Source organism: Lissotriton helveticus, chromosome 3_1 (genome assembly GCF_964261635.1).
Source record: "Lissotriton helveticus chromosome 3_1, aLisHel1.1, whole genome shotgun sequence".
Classification (NCBI taxonomy): Eukaryota; Metazoa; Chordata; class Amphibia; order Caudata; family Salamandridae; genus Lissotriton; species Lissotriton helveticus.
Window position 1 is genome coordinate 548,214,548 of NC_136061.1, and position 18,540 is coordinate 548,233,087.

The 18,540-nt window shown below is 45.4% G+C and overlaps 1 protein-coding gene across 10 annotated transcripts in view; it reads right to left on the minus strand.

The window, feature by feature from the left end:
* The window catches only part of BOLL (boule RNA binding protein), a 1,385,263-nt gene that overhangs the window by 1,149,724 nt on the left and 216,999 nt on the right, over positions 1-18,540 (minus strand). For all 10 annotated transcript variants that reach the window (XR_013608667.1, XR_013608668.1, XR_013608669.1 and 7 more), the window contains one exon: positions 14,433-14,524. Coding sequence is in view for 7 of the 10 variants with exons in the window: in XM_078680450.1 (XP_078536576.1) it covers positions 14,433-14,524 (92 nt within the window). In the remaining 3 variants the exon portion in view is untranslated. The remainder of the gene's footprint in view (positions 1-14,432; positions 14,525-18,540) is intronic.

Here is an 18,540-nt window from a genome sequence, read left to right on the forward strand (position 1 = left end):
TTCAGAGGTAAACATAAAGGACAGCCCAATGAGGGAGAGCTAAAGCCCCACAGTGGCAACTACATGGGAGACATCTCTGAAGACTGATGACAGAGTCAGTTTGCCGGGGCGCATATCTCCTCATCCGGTTTGTCGACATATAGTCACAACAGACAGGGGTGCCAGTTGATCCCCGACATTTGTATAAGTGGGTATTCAGAAAGTGATAGGGAGGGGCTGATTTCTGCATATATTTCATTCAATCCCCTCGGTATGCGTCATCAAGTAATTCCTCAATGGTTGCCATATGTTCTTTGGACGTGAGGCAAGTGGCTGCAATGTGGCATATGCGTCACTAGTGGTGTTGCAGTAGATTAAGTCGTGGACACAAGCCTTACCCGTTGGGACTTTAAGTCCCCCCAATATAACAAGACCTGTCTTTTATGAATCAGCAAAGCAATAGCAACAAATCACCTCACTCCCGCCTGTATAGGCTTAAAATACCCCAACAGGGCCGTCAGCGGAGTGGGTTGCAGTGTATAACCAATCATCAGGGACAAGTAGCAGAAGACCTCCCACCAGTATGTCAATATGGGCCCACAGTTCCATGCCAAGTGTGAGAAGTCTGCCTGCTCCATTGCACATCTGGAGCAAGTGTGTGATTTGGTGTGATCTATTTTAGCTAGTAGGTACGGTGTGACATGCTCTATGTAAATTAAGTGCATCAGTTTATGGCGATGATTGTTTGAGACGTATCGCTTTTGCTCACAGCAATATAGTTACGTCTGATCCAGCAAGGGGCATCCCAGGGCCCTTTCCCAGGCCGTACGGGCTCTCGTCCCAACCACTGGCTGGAGTGTTAAGGATATGTGGTAAAGTCGTGAAACAACATGGGCCCCATCAGCCGCCGTGCTGATTAACATGAGCGGGGGGAAGTCTGCCGGCTCCCTTGAAGGAGGTGGGAGTACCCTACATATGGTGTTTCATACTCTGTGCAACATAAATGTATCCATGTAAGAGGCGTCGCGTCCGGCTATTGAGTCGTCCAGTGCCCAACTGAGGATCACTAAAAAGACCACCAATAGTCTGTAGACCATACCAAGCTAATGTTTGTTTTGTAAGAGTTTCTGTCATTGGGGGTAGCCAAGGGGTTGTCTAGCAGCGGTATATGCGGGGAATACAGGAAATCAGCATTTAGATATCTTAGTAACTTTGCCCAGGCCCAACACATGGTTTACAAGGTTTGTATTTTGTTTGGGTTCCTAGACATTCCCCAGGGTATAATAGAAGAGAGTGGGCAAGGGCGCACATGCGAGCATTCTGGTTTCAGATAGGGCAGTTGAACATCAGGATGGTACCAGTAATAAGTAAAGTGTACTTGTGCAATCAGGTAATATAAGTAGAAGTCCAGGACAGCAAACCCCCCTCCAACGCTGATACAGCATGGTTGAATTTGCCATCCTATACACTGCTGTCTGCCAGCCCATATCAAACGAATAAGCAGTCCGCGTAACACCTCAAACAATTTCTTGGTGAGTGCAATGGGGATATTAAGAAATAAGTATTAAAAGTGGAGGACCGCCATTTTAATATTGACGATGCTTGCAGCAATCAAGATGGGGAGTTTGATGTACAGTTCAATTTGCGTTGTTAGTTTATAATTCGTTGGTCCATAATTGAGGCAAATTACCTCTAAAGAACTATGATGCAGGAAAATGCCCAGGTATCTAGGAGGATCAGTGCACCAGCACAGTGGAAAGTCTATGGCGAATTGGACGGTAGCCTGTATCAGTGGGAAGACCTCCGACTTATTCCAGTTGATGGCAAATACGGGGAAAACCCTGAAGCATACAACCTCTCGAAACAGAGGGGGAAGGTTAATTTCAGGCTCTCTGACAAATAGCATTACGTCATCAGCATAAAAAGAGGATAGTAGCAGGCAAATAAACACAATTTGATCATATCCAAAAGTGAGATGTTCATCCTTTGTCACAGGATTGCACTGGGCATATGTCTATATCCTACACTGTGAATCTGTGACGGGCGTTTGAATGACCATATTCCCCTTGCTTTCTGCATCAGTATTGATTGTATAGCTGCCACGCCACAGAAGGAATGCCCACCCCTGTCTGGAAATTCTCCCAAGTTTTAGAACAGGGGCTGGTCCTCGACCAATTGCACAAAGTTCCTCTCCATGGTCTGCAATGAGCATAAAGAGATGTCTGATGCTGTCCTGTGTGCTGATCTGCATGGCACTGGTAGCACTGGATACCAGATGTCCAAACAACCATTCCATTTATACATAACCTCACTGGATAGCACTTCAAGTCGTGCCGGGGAACTGAACATGTGTGACTTGCAGATAACCTGAAGGCTAAAAGCTGTTTTCTTCGTATGAAGAGGGTCAAATTCCTATGCACCCAGACGCCTAAGATGCGACAGCAGCCCTCTTTCGTGGCTCCTGAAGATACGTTGAAAATTGCAGAGGCTGCTTCCAAAGGGGGTTCAAGAGCCGGCGCCATAACTAGCGCCGTGCCCCAAGGACACAAACTAGTGGGGGCCGGTTTATGGGACGCAAAGCATCCAAGAACTAAGGAAACGCCCGGTCTCCCCCCCCACGGCAGCCGCCGAAGAGGTGCCGGCACCCCCGGCTAATGGGGGCCGAGGCGGGATACGAACCCCCCCCCCTCCCCCCCCCCCATATTAGAAATGGGGCCTACCTGGTCTGGAAGGCGAATCGGGGGAGTATATAAGCACTGCTCCCCCAAGCAAGCTCCTATCTTCTCGGAGAGGGGGAGCAGCACCGGCGTCGGAGCCCACATTTTTGGGGACGTTTCTTCGAGGGAGCCAGTTCGGGAAGGCAAAGCCCTGACCGACCGACGAGGAGTCGGCTGCTGCCTGGAAAGGAACAAGGGCCTGCAGGGACGTTCGGGTGCCCACCTCTTTTCACCTGCCGAAGGAGTGGCGGTCGAGAACTCCCCACCCAGAATAGCAGAAAGTCGGCGAGCGGGAGCCCACCACGCGGCACCGTCAGCGTCATCGAGGGGAGGGGCGCTGCATCCGGGAAGGAGGCTAGCGGGTCCCCACCCCCGCTGTATCATCTTCGTGGAGCGGGGGAGCAGCAGCGGCGCTACAAGGATTTTTGTGTTATTTGGAGTACCAGTTGGAAGATCGTGGGGAGAAGCCCTGTCCGGAACCAAGCCCGTCTGGGTGACCGCCTTGCTGCAGAGAACGACCAGGTGCCCAGCCCGGTGCCCGTGGTGTTAGACTCACCGTCCATCGACCAGGAACAGCTTTTCACTTTCCCGCTTCCATCCTCGAAATCGGCGGCTTGCAAAAGGACGACTGGGTGCCTACCCCGGGGTCCTGGAACAAGCAGAGCCTTTTCCATTTGCCACCCACATTCCCGCTCCCATTCCCGGCGGGCATCAGGACCTCGTGGAAACGTCGCTGCATGCCGGGCAAGTCCCCAGTGGCGAAAACTTGTCCGCATGTTCTGCGGTGAGGATCGCCCGCCGCTGCTGGCAGTGAAGAAAGGAAGCAGATTGAGTGCGGCTGATCAAAAGTCGCTTGCAGGTCTGAGGCAAGTTTCGGGAACAAAAGCCACTTGCGGGCCTGAGGAGGAAGTGGATCCGCTGCAGGAAGACAGGGCTACGCATCTCGTAAGCATTATGAAGCGAACACTCGTATTCTGCTGTGTGAGTGAGGTTGGGGAATTTTTCAAAACACCCGGCCTTTCCAAACTCTGTGTGGTATTCCATGACTTGATGTCATATGGAATCTTTCTATGTCATTTGGAATACTCTGTGTAACTTAGAATGTTTTCCCTTGATATTATTACTGTTACTGTATTGCTGATGCTGTGAGGACTTCTCCTGCTACCTGTGGTTGTTAAGCTGTTCTTCATATGAATAAATCCACTTGGACCTACTTCCTGTGTAGTCTGAATTACTACATAATTACTGGCGACGTTGGGAGCAGTGGATTTCTGAAGACAGCGTTCACCTGTTTTCTTCATTTTAAATGCAAAGGACATTAAAGGAAAGTTCTTCCTTTTCAGCGCTAAGAAGCTCCTTCACGCATTTTTCAGCCATAAAGGACTTATTGGGCAGTACTTCTCAAACGTAAGTGAGCCTCTTTCAGACGGTGAGCCTTTTTTCAGACTGTTACTACGCTACGCTTCCTCTATCCTCACCCAATTTCTGGCTTTCATTACTGATCACCCAATGTCTGGCTTTCATTACTGATACTCGACCGCATTTATCGAGCGGTTTTCACTCTTAAAATCCGAAGTTTTGTCTACTTGCACGCTTTTCTCTGGCTTGTTTATTTTCAAAAGTATACTCAAGAACTCACCTTGAGCCTCGAGCGTCCCTGAGTTCGTTTGCTTCACCGACCATTTGCGCTGCATTCTGGGATACCAGCGTCACCATGCACGTCATTGCGCACAATTAGACGCTCACGGCGGCCATTTTGGTGCAGTTTGAAGCAAAAGCTTCGTGTTTTCTTGAATTTAAAGTGTAAATTGGAAATTGTTTTCACGAATCTTCAAAACGCTTTGCTGCAACTCTCCACGGTGATTTGCACACCCTCTTGAAACACTTTCCTGCAAATCTCCACGGTGATTTGCACACCTTTTAAAAAAAAAAAAAAAGAAGTATAAAAAGTTTTCTGTTTCTACATTCATTTACTTAGTTATTTATACTGCTTTAATAGTATTCTATTGTATCTTGTTATTGATTGTTATTGCCAAGATGTCTAATATTGCAGCACCACCCCATTTTCTTCAAGTTGCAGGTGATCCTCCTATAGAATGGGACCTTTGGTTTCCTATGTTTATTGCATATGTGGATGTCTTAGAAAAAGAGGATTGCTCTGCAAAAAGGAAACTTGCTCTTTTAAGGCATTGTCTCGGTGGTGCAGGAATAAAGGAATTTGATAATCTACCACCTTTGGAGGATGCTGGTGACTTAGATGTATTTAATAAAGCTTCTAAACAGATGAAGATTCGGTTTGGTAGAAGGATAAACACTGTGATGGAAAGGTTTAAATTCTATTCTCGTGAACAGAAATCTGATGAAACAATCGAAGATTATGTCGCAGCGTTACGTTCACTTGCTTGCACCTGTTCCTTCGAAACCATATCATATGAGCAAGTCCTCAGGGATCAAATCATGATGAGGACGAAAAGTAAAAAGATCCAAGAAAGACTCTGGTTAGGGACTGAGACTACATTAGCTGCAGTAGTAAATATAGCCAAAGGTATAGAACATTCTGAAATATTTGTTTCTGAAATTAGAGGGAAAAATCAGAAAACACATGTTCCTGAAGTTGAAGTAGCTATTGTTAAAAATCAAACCAGTTATCCCACTTCGAGTGCTTTCAACACTAAACCCAGCTTCAAAAAAGAATATGCAAGAAATGCGAATGACAATAGGAGTTTTGTTAAGAGAGGTATGATATTATGCTATAGATGTGGTAGTTCCAACCATGTTGGCAATTACAAGGGTTGTCCTGCTTGGGACAAAGTGTGCATCAAATGCAAGAAAAAAGGGCATTTTGGTAATGTGTGTAAGTCTGGTCAAAAAATTAATTACATTTCACCTGAAGAAGAAGAAGTTCTTAATAGCTTGAATTGCATTCTTTCTGTTGATGAGAGTTTTCAAAAGAGTTTTCCTTCTTGTACAATTTTTGTGGATGACAAACCTATTGAGATTTTTGTTGACTCTTGTGCGTGGTACACCATTATTGGTAAGAATATTTTCGAACAATTGTGGCATCAGAGGGAATTATTGAGTCCAGACATATATCCTGGTGGGTACACGGGACAAAAGATTGCTCTAGAGGGGTTTTTTTGGGCCAAGTTATCTTTTAAGAACTGGGACATCAGAGCAAAAGTTTATGTAGCTACCAAGGGTGTGTCCATTCTTGGTTGGCCTCACCAACATGACTTAAGAATCAAATTAGATCCCAATGCCAATCCACCAGTTTATGTTGATGAACCCCGACTTGAAAAGTCTATTACCAATTCATTGGTAAACTTAACCTTAGATGCATCTAGCGATGTTAGTTTCACTAAGAGTGTGTTAGAAAAGTTTCCTGAGATTTTCAATGACAAGTTGGGGAAATATGTTGATTTCAAGCACAAAATTATTCTAAATGATAATGCGGTTCCTGTCAGGCACAGGGTAAGGAATGTTCCTTTAGCGTATAGACCCAAATTAAAAGGAATTCTGGATGACCTAGTCAAAAGAAACATAATTGAGCCAATTGAATCCTCTCCTTGGGTTTCGCCCATTGTGATATCACTTAAGAGCTCTGGCGAACTTCGCTTACGTGCGGATCTTCGCAGTCTCAATAAGGAAATATGGGTAGATAAACATCCCTTGCCAAACATACATGAGTTAATTGCAACATTATCAGGTGCTACTGTGTTTTCTTCTATTGACTTGGCTAGTGCCTACCACCAAGTAGAACTCTGCTCCCGGCATCAGCAGTAGGGGCCCTGCCCAGTCGGGCAGACCGAGCTACCTCGGGAGACTAGCAGACAGGCTGAAAGACGGCGTGCCTAGCAGTAAGCTAGAGTTTCACCTGGCCCCTCACGGGAAAAGAATGGCATCTTGGGCGGGCGTTAACAAAGGCTCAGAAATCCAAAACTTCCAGCACCTGCAGCCTGAACGGCAGTGCGCGGGAAAGGATGCGGGTCGGTGCGGGCGGCGGTGCCCCCAAAGCGGCGTAGCCGAGGTAAGCTCAGCGGAATGGGGGCAGTGTAGTGTAGAGATGAAAGTACGCGGTATCAGGTTCTAAGTATTTATTTAATACAGCCCCACAGGGAGTAGGCTTCAGTAAGGCTCAGGAGAGAAATCCGTTTGTTGGGAAAGGGGGCAGAGGAGAGGTGGCATTGGAATGTTGGGAGAGCCAATTGGAGGGGGTGAACACAGAGGATGCTCTCGCGCAGGAGAGTGGAGGTAGTTACTGTCACGTGCTGGAGAAGCGCGTGACATGTATACATGTTGATTACAACACGTAGCTTAAAACTGCCATTGCCTAGATTATTTTGTTCTGGGCAAAGCGAGGAACTAGCTCTCTTGGTTGTGCAGGAAGGTAGTACCCCATAACTGAAACCTGCAGTAGATAGGTAAAGGATTAGTTTGGTCACTTGCCATCCCAGTTTTGCATGAGGATAAAAATGGGGGAACAGAAAAGACAATTTAACCTGATGGAGCAAGGATTCGCACGTAAAGCGACTTGCTTGTATTCATGAACCTCGAATAACCCTAATTAAATAATCAACCTGTTTGTCTTATTAATTTGCCCTTTTTCAACACTTTTGGGGTGTCCGAGTGAAGCTTGCCTATGTGTTTACTAATCCTAATACGCTTGCAACCTAAGATGGCTGCAGCTACGCGGGAATTTCTACTGCGCATGCGTCGGTCATACCCATGTGACGTGACATACTCGCAGTTCTGGTGGGAATCTGTTCGCATCTGCACATTAGAGCTACAATAGCTGCTTTGTGTTCTCACATGCGAGAAGCTTGCATTGCTGCTTTTTCTATGCTGTTCGTTCTGCTTAATCACTAAAGCTATAGTTATTATAAAGTAATGGGTATAGAGTAGAGATTCATGGTAAACAGTGTATTCATTTTTTGTGTTCTAAAACTGTTTCTATTTACTTTTCATGTATCGTAATCTTTGGGCATGAGGGACGGAAATACTCCATTTTGAAAATCCTTTCTGCGCATGACAGTCCACAGCCAGAGAATGAACTCTGTGCTATTGAACGCAAGCCAGATAGAAGCACCAGCCAAGACGTGCCTGGAACTCACTGCTAACCCCACTAAGAAGAAGTCGAAAGACTACAATGTATTTATCAATAGACTGTCCATTGTTTCGGGAATTGAAGACATCATGTGAACCTGAAATTCGATGGGCGGGTATAAAAATTCTAATAAGGGGCTTGAGAAGGCTCAAATACTAGGTGGTGTGATGGCCTGTCCTTTCTGTTGTCAAATCGAAATTGGGGATTCTTACACTTGCAACATTTGGGGAGGTGGTACCTGGAAAACAGTATAACTAGCCTAGGTTTAGCTAGAGAAATTGTGTTACTTGTCTGAATAGCTGACCTGTCACTGACCAACCGCACTCAATAGCTGATCAAGAAACAGAGGTGCTGCGGAGCACTCTGTCAGATAAATTCACAGACCCAATCGGGGTTTTGGGAACCTTTAGTGCTGGCAAAGCACTTTGCTGGGGATAATCGATAACCCAATCGGGGTTCTGACTGATCTCAGCAGAGAGGGTGTAGCGCAGGCGTTGCAACTGAACTGCGGGTGCTGGTCTAAACTTTGGTGGTCCGGTTCTGATCCAAATCTCGGTTTCCTGTCCTGGTTCCCATACTGCACCTGCTGGCCTACTGGCAACCGTTTTCTTTGGGGTTTCTTCTGTCTTTTCAACTGACCCGTGGCCAGGGTTGGTCTCCACACCGTTCTAGGTAAATATATAACTGTGAGGGAAACACATTTGCGTCCTTTTTCCTTACCCTTTCCTGAAATCTTGCTAAAGTTATAATTGCATATGTTGCTTTTTTACCTTTCCCTTGTGACAAAGTGCTAAAGTCATAAAGAATTTAATTAGTATGTTCCATTTTTCCCCCTACCTATAGTTGGATAAAAACTACTGTCTCTGGATAAATAGATTTTCCCTTTCTTTACCCTCCTTTAACTTGAGTTAAATGGTTGTTCTGAATTATTAGCGTGTTCCAATTTCTTACTCGTCCTATAGCTACATGGTGGACTCAGTTTCGTCATTATAGTTTCATGTTCCCTCTTCTTACCCATCCCGCAGGAAACGATAAACTGTGACATTCTAGCATGTCCCTTATTTTTCCCGTCCTTTATAAAACCCCATTTCAAGTCTGATTCCTATACGTCCGTTTTAGTATGTTCATTGTTTACCTTTCCCTTTAGCCCTCTAAATGGTTGGCATAATCTATTTTCTGTATGGTTATACGCTTGCTTGCTGTAAACCTTATGATTACAAGTCTTGAAGAAGAATAGATAAAGGTTTTCAAAACTTCCTGAGTCTGTGGTTATTATAAAGAGTGCAAATGTTATAAATGTTATTTTAGACTGCTTATCTTTTCAGCTAGCTCCCTGATCCATTGTGGTCATAGGTACCAAATGACAAGGATTGGTAAGTCTAAGGTATAGGAAATAGTTAGGAATTGAATTGCTGGTAGTGGAGTGTAGGTTACCCGATTAAATTAGTATGGTGAATTGAATTTATGGGCCCAAGTGTGCATATGGTAAAGTTATAGTCGGGTGACCTGTGCGCTCTATCAAACCCATACCAGTCCGTGCGGGCAGCGATGCCCCCGAAGCATAGGTAAGCTCAGCAGAGCGAGCACAGCATAGCAGCGACTTAAAGCTGCCATTGCCTGCATTCGTCAGCAATGTGAGGAACTCGTGCTGGTGTAAAGCGCACCAATATCTTCCGAGTTTTGTGCCAATTTAAACGGGGGTAGTAGCACCTTTTTGGGATTATGCCATCAGGTGCTTCGAGTTCTCGCATGACTAGGTAATGGCTCCATCTAGTGTTAAATGACGGAAACTGCGGGAATCCTAGCAACTGTAAGGGGATGGTTGCCATGTTTAAATTAAGTCAATTGAAATGTCATCGTCCAAAAATCTTTAATTGAAGCATATGGATAGAGTTTTATTTTGGTGGTTCCTCTCATGTATGTTCGGGTTATCATCTTCGACTATACGGGGTTCAGCACTAACTCGGCTGTACGTTGGGTTGAACGCATGTATACCCAATTTTCATGATACAAGTTTAGCTCCTTTTAAATAATTCACCTTCTCTTTAGAGGATTGGCTGGGGGCTCCTTGTTACATGCATAATAGCATTTCAGGCAGGATAGAGAACCCCTTTTTTGATGGCCGCCGAGAGGATAGAGCGAGGCTAATGTCATAGATCTCCAAAATGTCAGGTGAGGCTGCCTGGAGAACTGACAGGGAGAAGCGAGAGAGGGCTTTCGGGCAGTGGACTGACTGTAAATGGTTCTTTCAGCCTGTGCTTAGGGATTGTCTAAAATGGCGGGAAACGAGCTCCGCAGGCAATTTATTTTGCAACATACATGAGCAGACTAATCTTTGACAAACTCGACTAGAAGTCAATGAAACCTGCAGCAAATCTATCCCTGCTCACCAGACCATATGCACACCCACACGGCTGAGATGCTCAGCTGTGCGAGTCTCTGAATCAAGGCTTGTCTGGCTTAAAATCGATCAGTGCATCACACCCTTCAACCTCTGCGGAGGACAGAAGAAGCTAAGTGCGTTCTGTTCTGTTCTGTGGGGTAATTGCCAGGGCTGGGCCCTCTAGAGCAAAGGACGTGGGGACAACAGCGGAGGGCTTTAGGTGCGGGTGTTTGGGTGTTGGTTTGAGTCGACTGTGTATTTTCCAAATAGACGCACACTGTGGCTCACTCATAACTTTTAAAAGTGACTGCTTTTGCAAGTACAGAACGACAATGAGTCCTCCATTATGCTAGCCGATAAAGAAGCATAGGTGGCCCTCATGCCCAGGTGGGGGAAAGATGGGTGGACTATTTGCCATACCTGGTTAACTCTATTATCCCGAGGGAGGCCTAGACTCGGTGTAGGAAATACCTGTAATTCTGGTTTTTCTACTTGGAAATAAGGCATAACAGACAGTGCGGTATTTAAGACATTGAAATTGCTCTTTTCCACGTTTTGCCTCTGGATTAATGTCGCTAGGTCTGGTCTACAGGTAGACAATGAATGAAAGCTCTGCCTGATCGAAATGGGTTTGCAGATTTGGGAGGCAAGCCTTACAAAAAGGTGTTGTCACTCAATAGGAGAAAAAATACCACAAAGCTCTTACGCAGACAAAAAGCTACAACTATGTAGCTACAAAGGAAGGGGCTTAAAACTAAAAGTACAGAATGGGGCCGTTTGTCACTAAGTGCCAAGCACTGAAAAGCGATCGCCGGAGTTCAGTACAGATGAAATGGTGGCAGTGCAATGCACATATTATAATCCCGTGCCACTATCAGTAGTCAGAGGTACTGTAAGCCGAAGGGCCGTTGTCATTATGACCTTTGAGTTTATTAAAATGCTATCTCTCACTCAGTATCAACAGGCTTCAATGCAAGGGCTCTCCCTCAGTATCAACAGGCTTCAATACAAGGGACAGCAATCTGCCCTTTCACACCAAGCACATTGGCACGCAAAGTGGAGCTGTGTGCGATTCTCGCTTTTGAGATAAAAGGTTAATAAAAATCCTAAAAAGTTCAGGTACCCCTTTCATGCCAGTATAATTTAGTAACAGGTTTTGAAGCATGCTGCACCTGCCTGAAATAGTCATAAGCGAAAAAACAGTTCAGCCGGTGGCAGGAAGACTATGTATGGGAAACATAGTTGAGCAAGCATTGCAAAAGCCACTAGGTCCAAAAAAATGGCGGCCAGTCTTTCATCCTGTCAACGGGTGACTCGTGGAACCTTAATGGGTGAAAAGCATTGGCGGAAAAGCAAATGTTTCTGGTAGCAGAAGGCACATACTGCCACAGTAGCTCGGGCACTGAGCTTGAATATTCACATCAAATTAGGGAGCAGGTACAAAGCATGATACAAAGCGTCAGATTGCTAAACGGGGATACACAATTTTAAACTGGAACCACTGGCAGTAGTGTAGTCAACGCTACTCAGAGCGCTTGCCCCAAGAATAAAGGATTGCCATTAACAAACCAGAAATACAATTAGGGCCCCTACCCATATCCATAATATGGCACTGCAACCGGACAGAATTAGCTGAGAGGACGAGGGCAGATTAGATACTAAAACTCTAAGTAGTATGCTTTGACTAAATGGCTGCAGATAAGAATTATTTGTCCTATCCATATATTTCCCTATAACTAAAATGGGAGACCTCTGAATAAAAGGATGCGATCTCACAAGCTGTCCGTTAACGCGAAATCCTTATTCATGGACAGCGAGGTCTGATAAAGTGGAAGCAGGAACTGGAGGACACAAAAGTAACTAGACTCCGAAAAAAGAGAAAACATGGGCGGACATTAGAGACGGGTCAGCCTGTATATTGTCGACAGGGAAGGCTAGCAGCCCCCCCCCCCCCCCTCGCGCACAAAGCCAGAGCTTCCATAGCACGCAGGGCCCGATCCGTAATACAAAGAAGGGCGGTGGACACCGCGACTCGGATACGAGAACAAGACATCATTTTAAGGATAAAAAGTCAGTGACGGGTCGTGGTGAATTGGGTCAGGGAAGCAAGGCCTGTGGAATGCATAACTGTCAGCTTACAGTCTATGACACGGCGTCAGATTACTACAAATGGCGTAAAGTAATGTGCTACCAAATAATTAGCCGGGCTGTTAAAGGATTAAAGTAATACTAATGTTCAGTTACAAAAGGCTTTTCCACCAAAAAAGGGGAGGCAGGAGTGGTCACCCCAGGGCGGGAGCGTACACTCCCAATTCGGGGGGGCGAGCTGACGAGGAGAAGGGGGGGATAGAGAAAGGGCAACAGCCCCAGATGTGTGCATACCCCCCCTTCCTCGCAGGATAGAAGCGGAAGGAATGCAAGAAATGTAGGAGAGGAAGGAATTTCTTAAGGCAGAAGGAAGGCTCCTACCACAGAGGTCATTGGGATGACACACTGCAGGGGAACGGAGGGAGCCGTGGGCGGCCTACCATCATGGGAAAAGTAGAGGCGATGCTCCTGCAGGCTCCTCGGGAAGCCTCATGAAGGGAGAAAAATGGAAGGAGACAGCCTCATGAAAGATAGAGAGAGTAGATGATCAAGCCGGGTCAACCTGTGGGGCGCGATGGTTTTGGCAGGGTGCAAATAAGCAGGGGCGGCCTTAGGCATGTGCAAGCTGCGCACTTGCACAGGGCCCCCAAACCGCAGGGGCCGCCACGCCAATATATATCCTTAATATAATAATCCTCTGAGGATTGAATAATCCTCTGAGGATGGATACATATTTTTGTGGTGGCTTCTGGCAGGGATTTGGCGGCCTCCGGCTCTGTTCCACTTTCAAACACCCTGATCCCCCAATCCAGAGCCCCCTACCTACGCTCCCTGCCCAGGGCCGCCATGAGCCTAGAGCCGCCCCTGAAAAAAGGAAAACAGGACGTAGTTGGTGGGAGCCGAGGGGAGACGGAAGCCTCCCAGACGCCGTGGCGAAGAACTACGCTGGTATCGGTTGGTACAGAGGAACACCGGAGGGTGGTGTGCCAGAATAGGTTCACTCACCTTCAGATGCCTCACGGCTGGGTGAGTTGGCCCATGGACAGGTGTGTAGGACAACTCACTCTGGGATGCCTCACGGTTGGGAAGTTGGTCTAACAAAGATGGGGGGTGGGGGGGTAGCAAACGGAGATGGCGCTCGCAGCCCAGCCCCCGCCGGAAGGCAGGGCACAGCAAGAGTCGGACAAGGTAGCGAGGTGGCCTAACTCCGGGACAGAAGCTACTCCCTCCCAGCACAAAGTGAGCGCAAAACCAACCTACCAAAGAAAACGACCCAGTAGGGCCAAGAGACAATAACGAGGAAGTTTGTCATGACATGACATGCAAAATATGAAAAGTATATACATGTTTCCTTGTATTCCTAATAAACTGCGGCCAACAAATGACCACCACAAGACGAACGTGTACGTTGGCTTTTCTTGTCCTGATAAGAAATTCAGTATGGGCGAATGTGGTATACATGTGGGAGTGGGGCAGAGTGCGGGGGTTATTGTTTTGTGGAAATCTGCTATTAGCACAAACATGAGTTATCTTACTGCCCATGTCTATTTGCCCACAGAACTTTGACTGTGCTGCACATGAGCTACTTAGCAGAAATGTATGGTCTCAGCATGAATGCACTGAATTTTCACATGGGCTCACAACGTTTATGCAATGTGGTTTCACCACCAGCGCAGCCATAAAACCTAAATAGCACAGACACCGTAGAGAGGATAGTGGTTAAAGTGATTATGCAACGTAGTACTGGTACACATTTTTATAAGAAACAGCAACTGAGGGTTGTTTCCCACTGTTAAGAACATGCTAAAATAAGATTTTAAAACAAAGACAAAGTCAAATAATCTTTGTGAGCTTACAAACAGAAACGTAAGCGAGGAGCATGTAAACTGCACATAATAGATGGGTGAGTCTGGTCAGGTAATTACTTGAGCTGCTTTTCCATCACCACATTTTGTAATGTATTCCCCAGTAGAGATAATCCCACAAGATAATAATTTGAGAAAATATAACCTTTGGTTCTGGATGTAACTCTGCTACGAGGAAAAATATATCGGAGTAACTAGCTTATGATGTTTTAACTCACACAGATTTATAATGAATCTAACCTCATATGTTGGCATACATTTCTTTAAAAACATTATTTGCTCAAACATGTACTAACCCTTTAGATATTCCAGCTCTGTCATTTACTATCTTCACTTCCCTCACGTTCCCGTACTGCGCAAAAAATGTCCTGAGATCATTTTCATTAGTCTTGGAAAATAAAAAGAAGGATAGAATAGTTACTTTACATATGGTTAGAGCAACATCAATTATAGACACACACACATATATATATATATATAAATATATGTATATATTTATATTCATTGAAAAACCATAGGTTTCAGGGGTGTTAGAGTTAGCTGGACATTTCACTCGTAAAAAACCATTGAAATTACTCTGTTATAGTTAGTTGTACTAACTGAAGCTCGCACACCCACAATCCACTGCAGATGATTTCACATATTACATCCCTTTGAGGGGTTAGGGGGAACACCATCCCCCTGTGACCCTGCGGCTGAGAGTCTTGATATAATGGATCGTACTTCTCCCTTAGATGAGACCCATTTGTGCAGAGAGCTTATTCCTGGCTTGGTTTTAGAAGAACTGGTTGCACCCTTTAATCGTCCAAGTGCTTCGTGGATCTGCACAGTATTGCCAGCCCCTCCACGCCCTCTTCCACATTTCACGTTCCGAATGATCTTAGGGCCTTTATCCTTTCCTTTTGGAGTTATCCCTCCCTCCTGGGCATTGCCTCCCAGGCTGCTGCTGCCAGGATCCGGATTCGCTGGGTAATGGACTTTTACCACCTCCACGTTAGTAACACGCCTGAGCCCTGTCGTAACGCTTATCTGTTCCTCAATTTCACTAGCTCCGTCTCCAAGGCTCTGTGAGAGGCAAAGATCAATCCTACTTGGACTACTGCCCTGTGCTATATCGCTCAGCAGGCAGCTGGGGTCTTTGGCATTCGAACTTTCAATTTGCAAATTTACTGAACCAGGGGAAATATTACCAATCTTACTAGCAGCTGCTACTGCGCATATATCCCCTGGAGGGAGGGGAGATGGAAGAGTGGTAGGAGACATATCCACACTACGATCACAATTCTCAATATTCCCCCATCCCTCATTAACTGCTGCATTTAAGACTTCTGCCATCTGAGCGAGAGGAGCAGCAGATTCAGACCCAAAGGAACGGAGGAGCGCTGTCGCTTTTCCAGAGCTCAGAAGTTTCAAAATGGGTTTCCCCACCTGTGCGTCGACTTGAGAGCTGCATGCGCTATTACTTGTTAAAGTTTTTTCCAACATTAATACGTTATCTGCAAAAGAATTATCTCGCAACAGTCTCTCCATTCATACCTTCAGTTCCTGCTCCTGCTCCTGTGGTTGTAAAATTTTCTGCTTGAGCCTCGGCGCGCCCTCTTCTGGTTGTGCGTGGTGGAGCCATCTCTCTCTGTGTTTTCTTATACTCTTCCCCTGCTTCAAACGAGGCCCCCGGCATCAATGCCACTTTTACACGGCTTCGGTGTTCGCCCCCCTAGATCCAAAAAAACAGCTATTAATTTGAGCAGGAGATTTTGACTGACTGCACAAAGCCAGTTTTCGGAGCTCCCACCTAGCTGTAGTCCACCTAGCCGTTCGAGCAGAGAGCTAACATCAGTAAAACGGCACATCCGTAGAATGTAGGCACAAGAATCAGCCAAAAAAGTGATATTGTCACTAAATATCCAATAGCCCAAAACGCCCCAAACACATCATCATCCGTTAGCTGATGTTAATGTTACTGTTATTATTGCTTTGATCACTCGGCCCCATCAGCAACCCGGCACACACAAAATGTGGAGACTGGAATCAGGAGTCGGAAGCCAGGAGTCAAGGGAATCAGAGCAGGGGCAATAACTACTGTATTTAACCAGTCTTTATTAAAAAGCGACATCACTGGAAAGGGAAAGGCAGCTTCATTACCTCTCCTCGCATTTTCTTTTCCTAAGCCGCTAGGCGCCGGGAACCGGGAGCTGGGAGCCGAGTAAAGCCAGGAACCAAAAACCGGCACTGAAGCAGAGGTGGGACAGCCGATCTCTGCTGAGCGAGCCAGTTGATCTCCGCCAATCGTTTGTTTATTTTTGCGGTAGCCTTTTAAGCAAAGAAAGAACCTCCGCCACTTTTCTCCGTATTTTCTTCTTTGTTTGTGGGTTTTACAGCGATGAGAAATAAAAATGAATCCTGCCGCGCTGGGAGCGGGGCTCTCAGCAGAGTATTACGGCAGACTGCCAGGAGCACGGCGAGGAGCTGCTAAGCGTCCTTCAGCGGCGGCGCACGTTCGCCATCTTCCTTCCTGAATTTCTATGGTTTTTTTAAATGCGAATTCCTAACTGTAACCTGCATGAAACCTATGGTTTTTTCAGTGAATTTCTAGGTTTTAAAAAAATGATAAATCCTAACTATAACCTCTCTGAAACCTATGTTTTTTTCAGTGAATTTCAAAGGTATTTTAAATGATAATTCCTAACTATAACATGTGAAACCTATGTTTTTTTCTGTGAATACATGTAAATATCAAATCATATTGCTTCCCACATTAATTCAAAATCTACCACACATTTCTATTGGTTACACATTTCAGCTCTTTCCAATTGACATAAGTTTAAACCCTACCCCTAATCCGGTTACTGCCTGTTACCATGGTAACAGTACATGCAACACTGAACTAAGCACACAGGTCACAAGCTTAGCACACAATGTTGCTAATGCAAACAACAAGTGTGCTTGACTTTTCAAAATATCACCTAATCTAATGTAATGTTCCATTCAAACAGTTTTTCTTAACCAATAAGAAATATGCATCTAAAAACTGAAACATGATTCCAACTTTTCAGACTACAATTTTTTTAAACAGCCAGTCATTTCTATTGTTTTTTCAAAACTACACCTTATCCGCCATTTTAGAAAAATCTTACTTTTCAAACTGCCTTTTCATTTACAGAGACCATCCCAGTGCATCCAGACCTCCTTGCAAGATGCTTACAGTATGGATTGTGGGACACAGCTATATTTTCTGGAGCCAAAGGTATGCAGAAAATGGAGCCATTGACAAAGACCTAGGTTTACCAAATGTAGACATTAATTGGATTGGACAGAGAGGGTTAAAGTGGCACCAATTGATGCTATTGGTTAAATCCTTTTTACATCTCCAACACCCATACCTCATAATTGTGCACTGTGGTGGCAATGACCTAGGCACTTTGACTGGGGTAGGTCTGAAAATGCTTATGAAGGACACCTTTGGAGAATTGATGTCACTTTTCTCCCAAACTGCCTTTGTGTATTCTAACATATGCCAAAGGCAGAAATGGAACTGGTCCAATAAATCTTGTCCACATATTGAGAAAGCTAGGAAACATGTCAATAAACCTGTTTCTGCTTTTCTCCGAGATTATAGAATGGGGTCCATTTACCACATCAATCTACGTTTCAATATGGATGACATCTATAGGACAGATGGTGTACATTTTACAGATAAGGGTAACAGAGTCTTCCTCTTGAACTTTAGCCTCTGCATAGGTACTTACTTGTAAGTACCAAAATTCTCTCAATAAACACAAGCGTTCTTTGAAGAGCCACCCAAAATCTAAACACAGAGGCTTCATGTATATCTGAAAAAGATTACTTTTTTTTCCATTGGAGTCGTGTACCCAACGCGTGCACACCAGAGAGCCATAGCAAACAGAAATGGCAGTCCCTAGGACTGGAGGGGCCTTTGAGCCCCCCTCAAGCATTTTTGAAAAAGCCACAGGGGGTAGTGGGCCTTTTTGCCCCCTCACCCATCTATTTTACTGATGAGGTGGCGGTTGAGCCACCCCGCCACCCATTAATGTTTTAGCCCCGGAGGGTGGCGATCCCCGGGGCTACGAAGCCCCTCTGGGACCCCATGAAATTTAAAACTTTTGCCCCCGGAATTTGGCGCCCCTGGTAGGTAATTATTAAAGCCCGCGCTTCCTTTTTTTTTTTGTTTACGGCATGATCCGCGCACCCTAAGCACACTTTGCCGTTTTTGGAAAAAAACTAAAATAATAATTTTTGGGGCCCTGGGGGTCGTTGTGGGACCCTCTATGCAGGTATAGAGGGTCAAGATATTTCTACCCTACCCCCTTTATATGTTTTCCACACTTCTTCCACTGACTTCTTCAACCTCGCTTATACCGAGGCATAAAATGGCTGTCAACAATT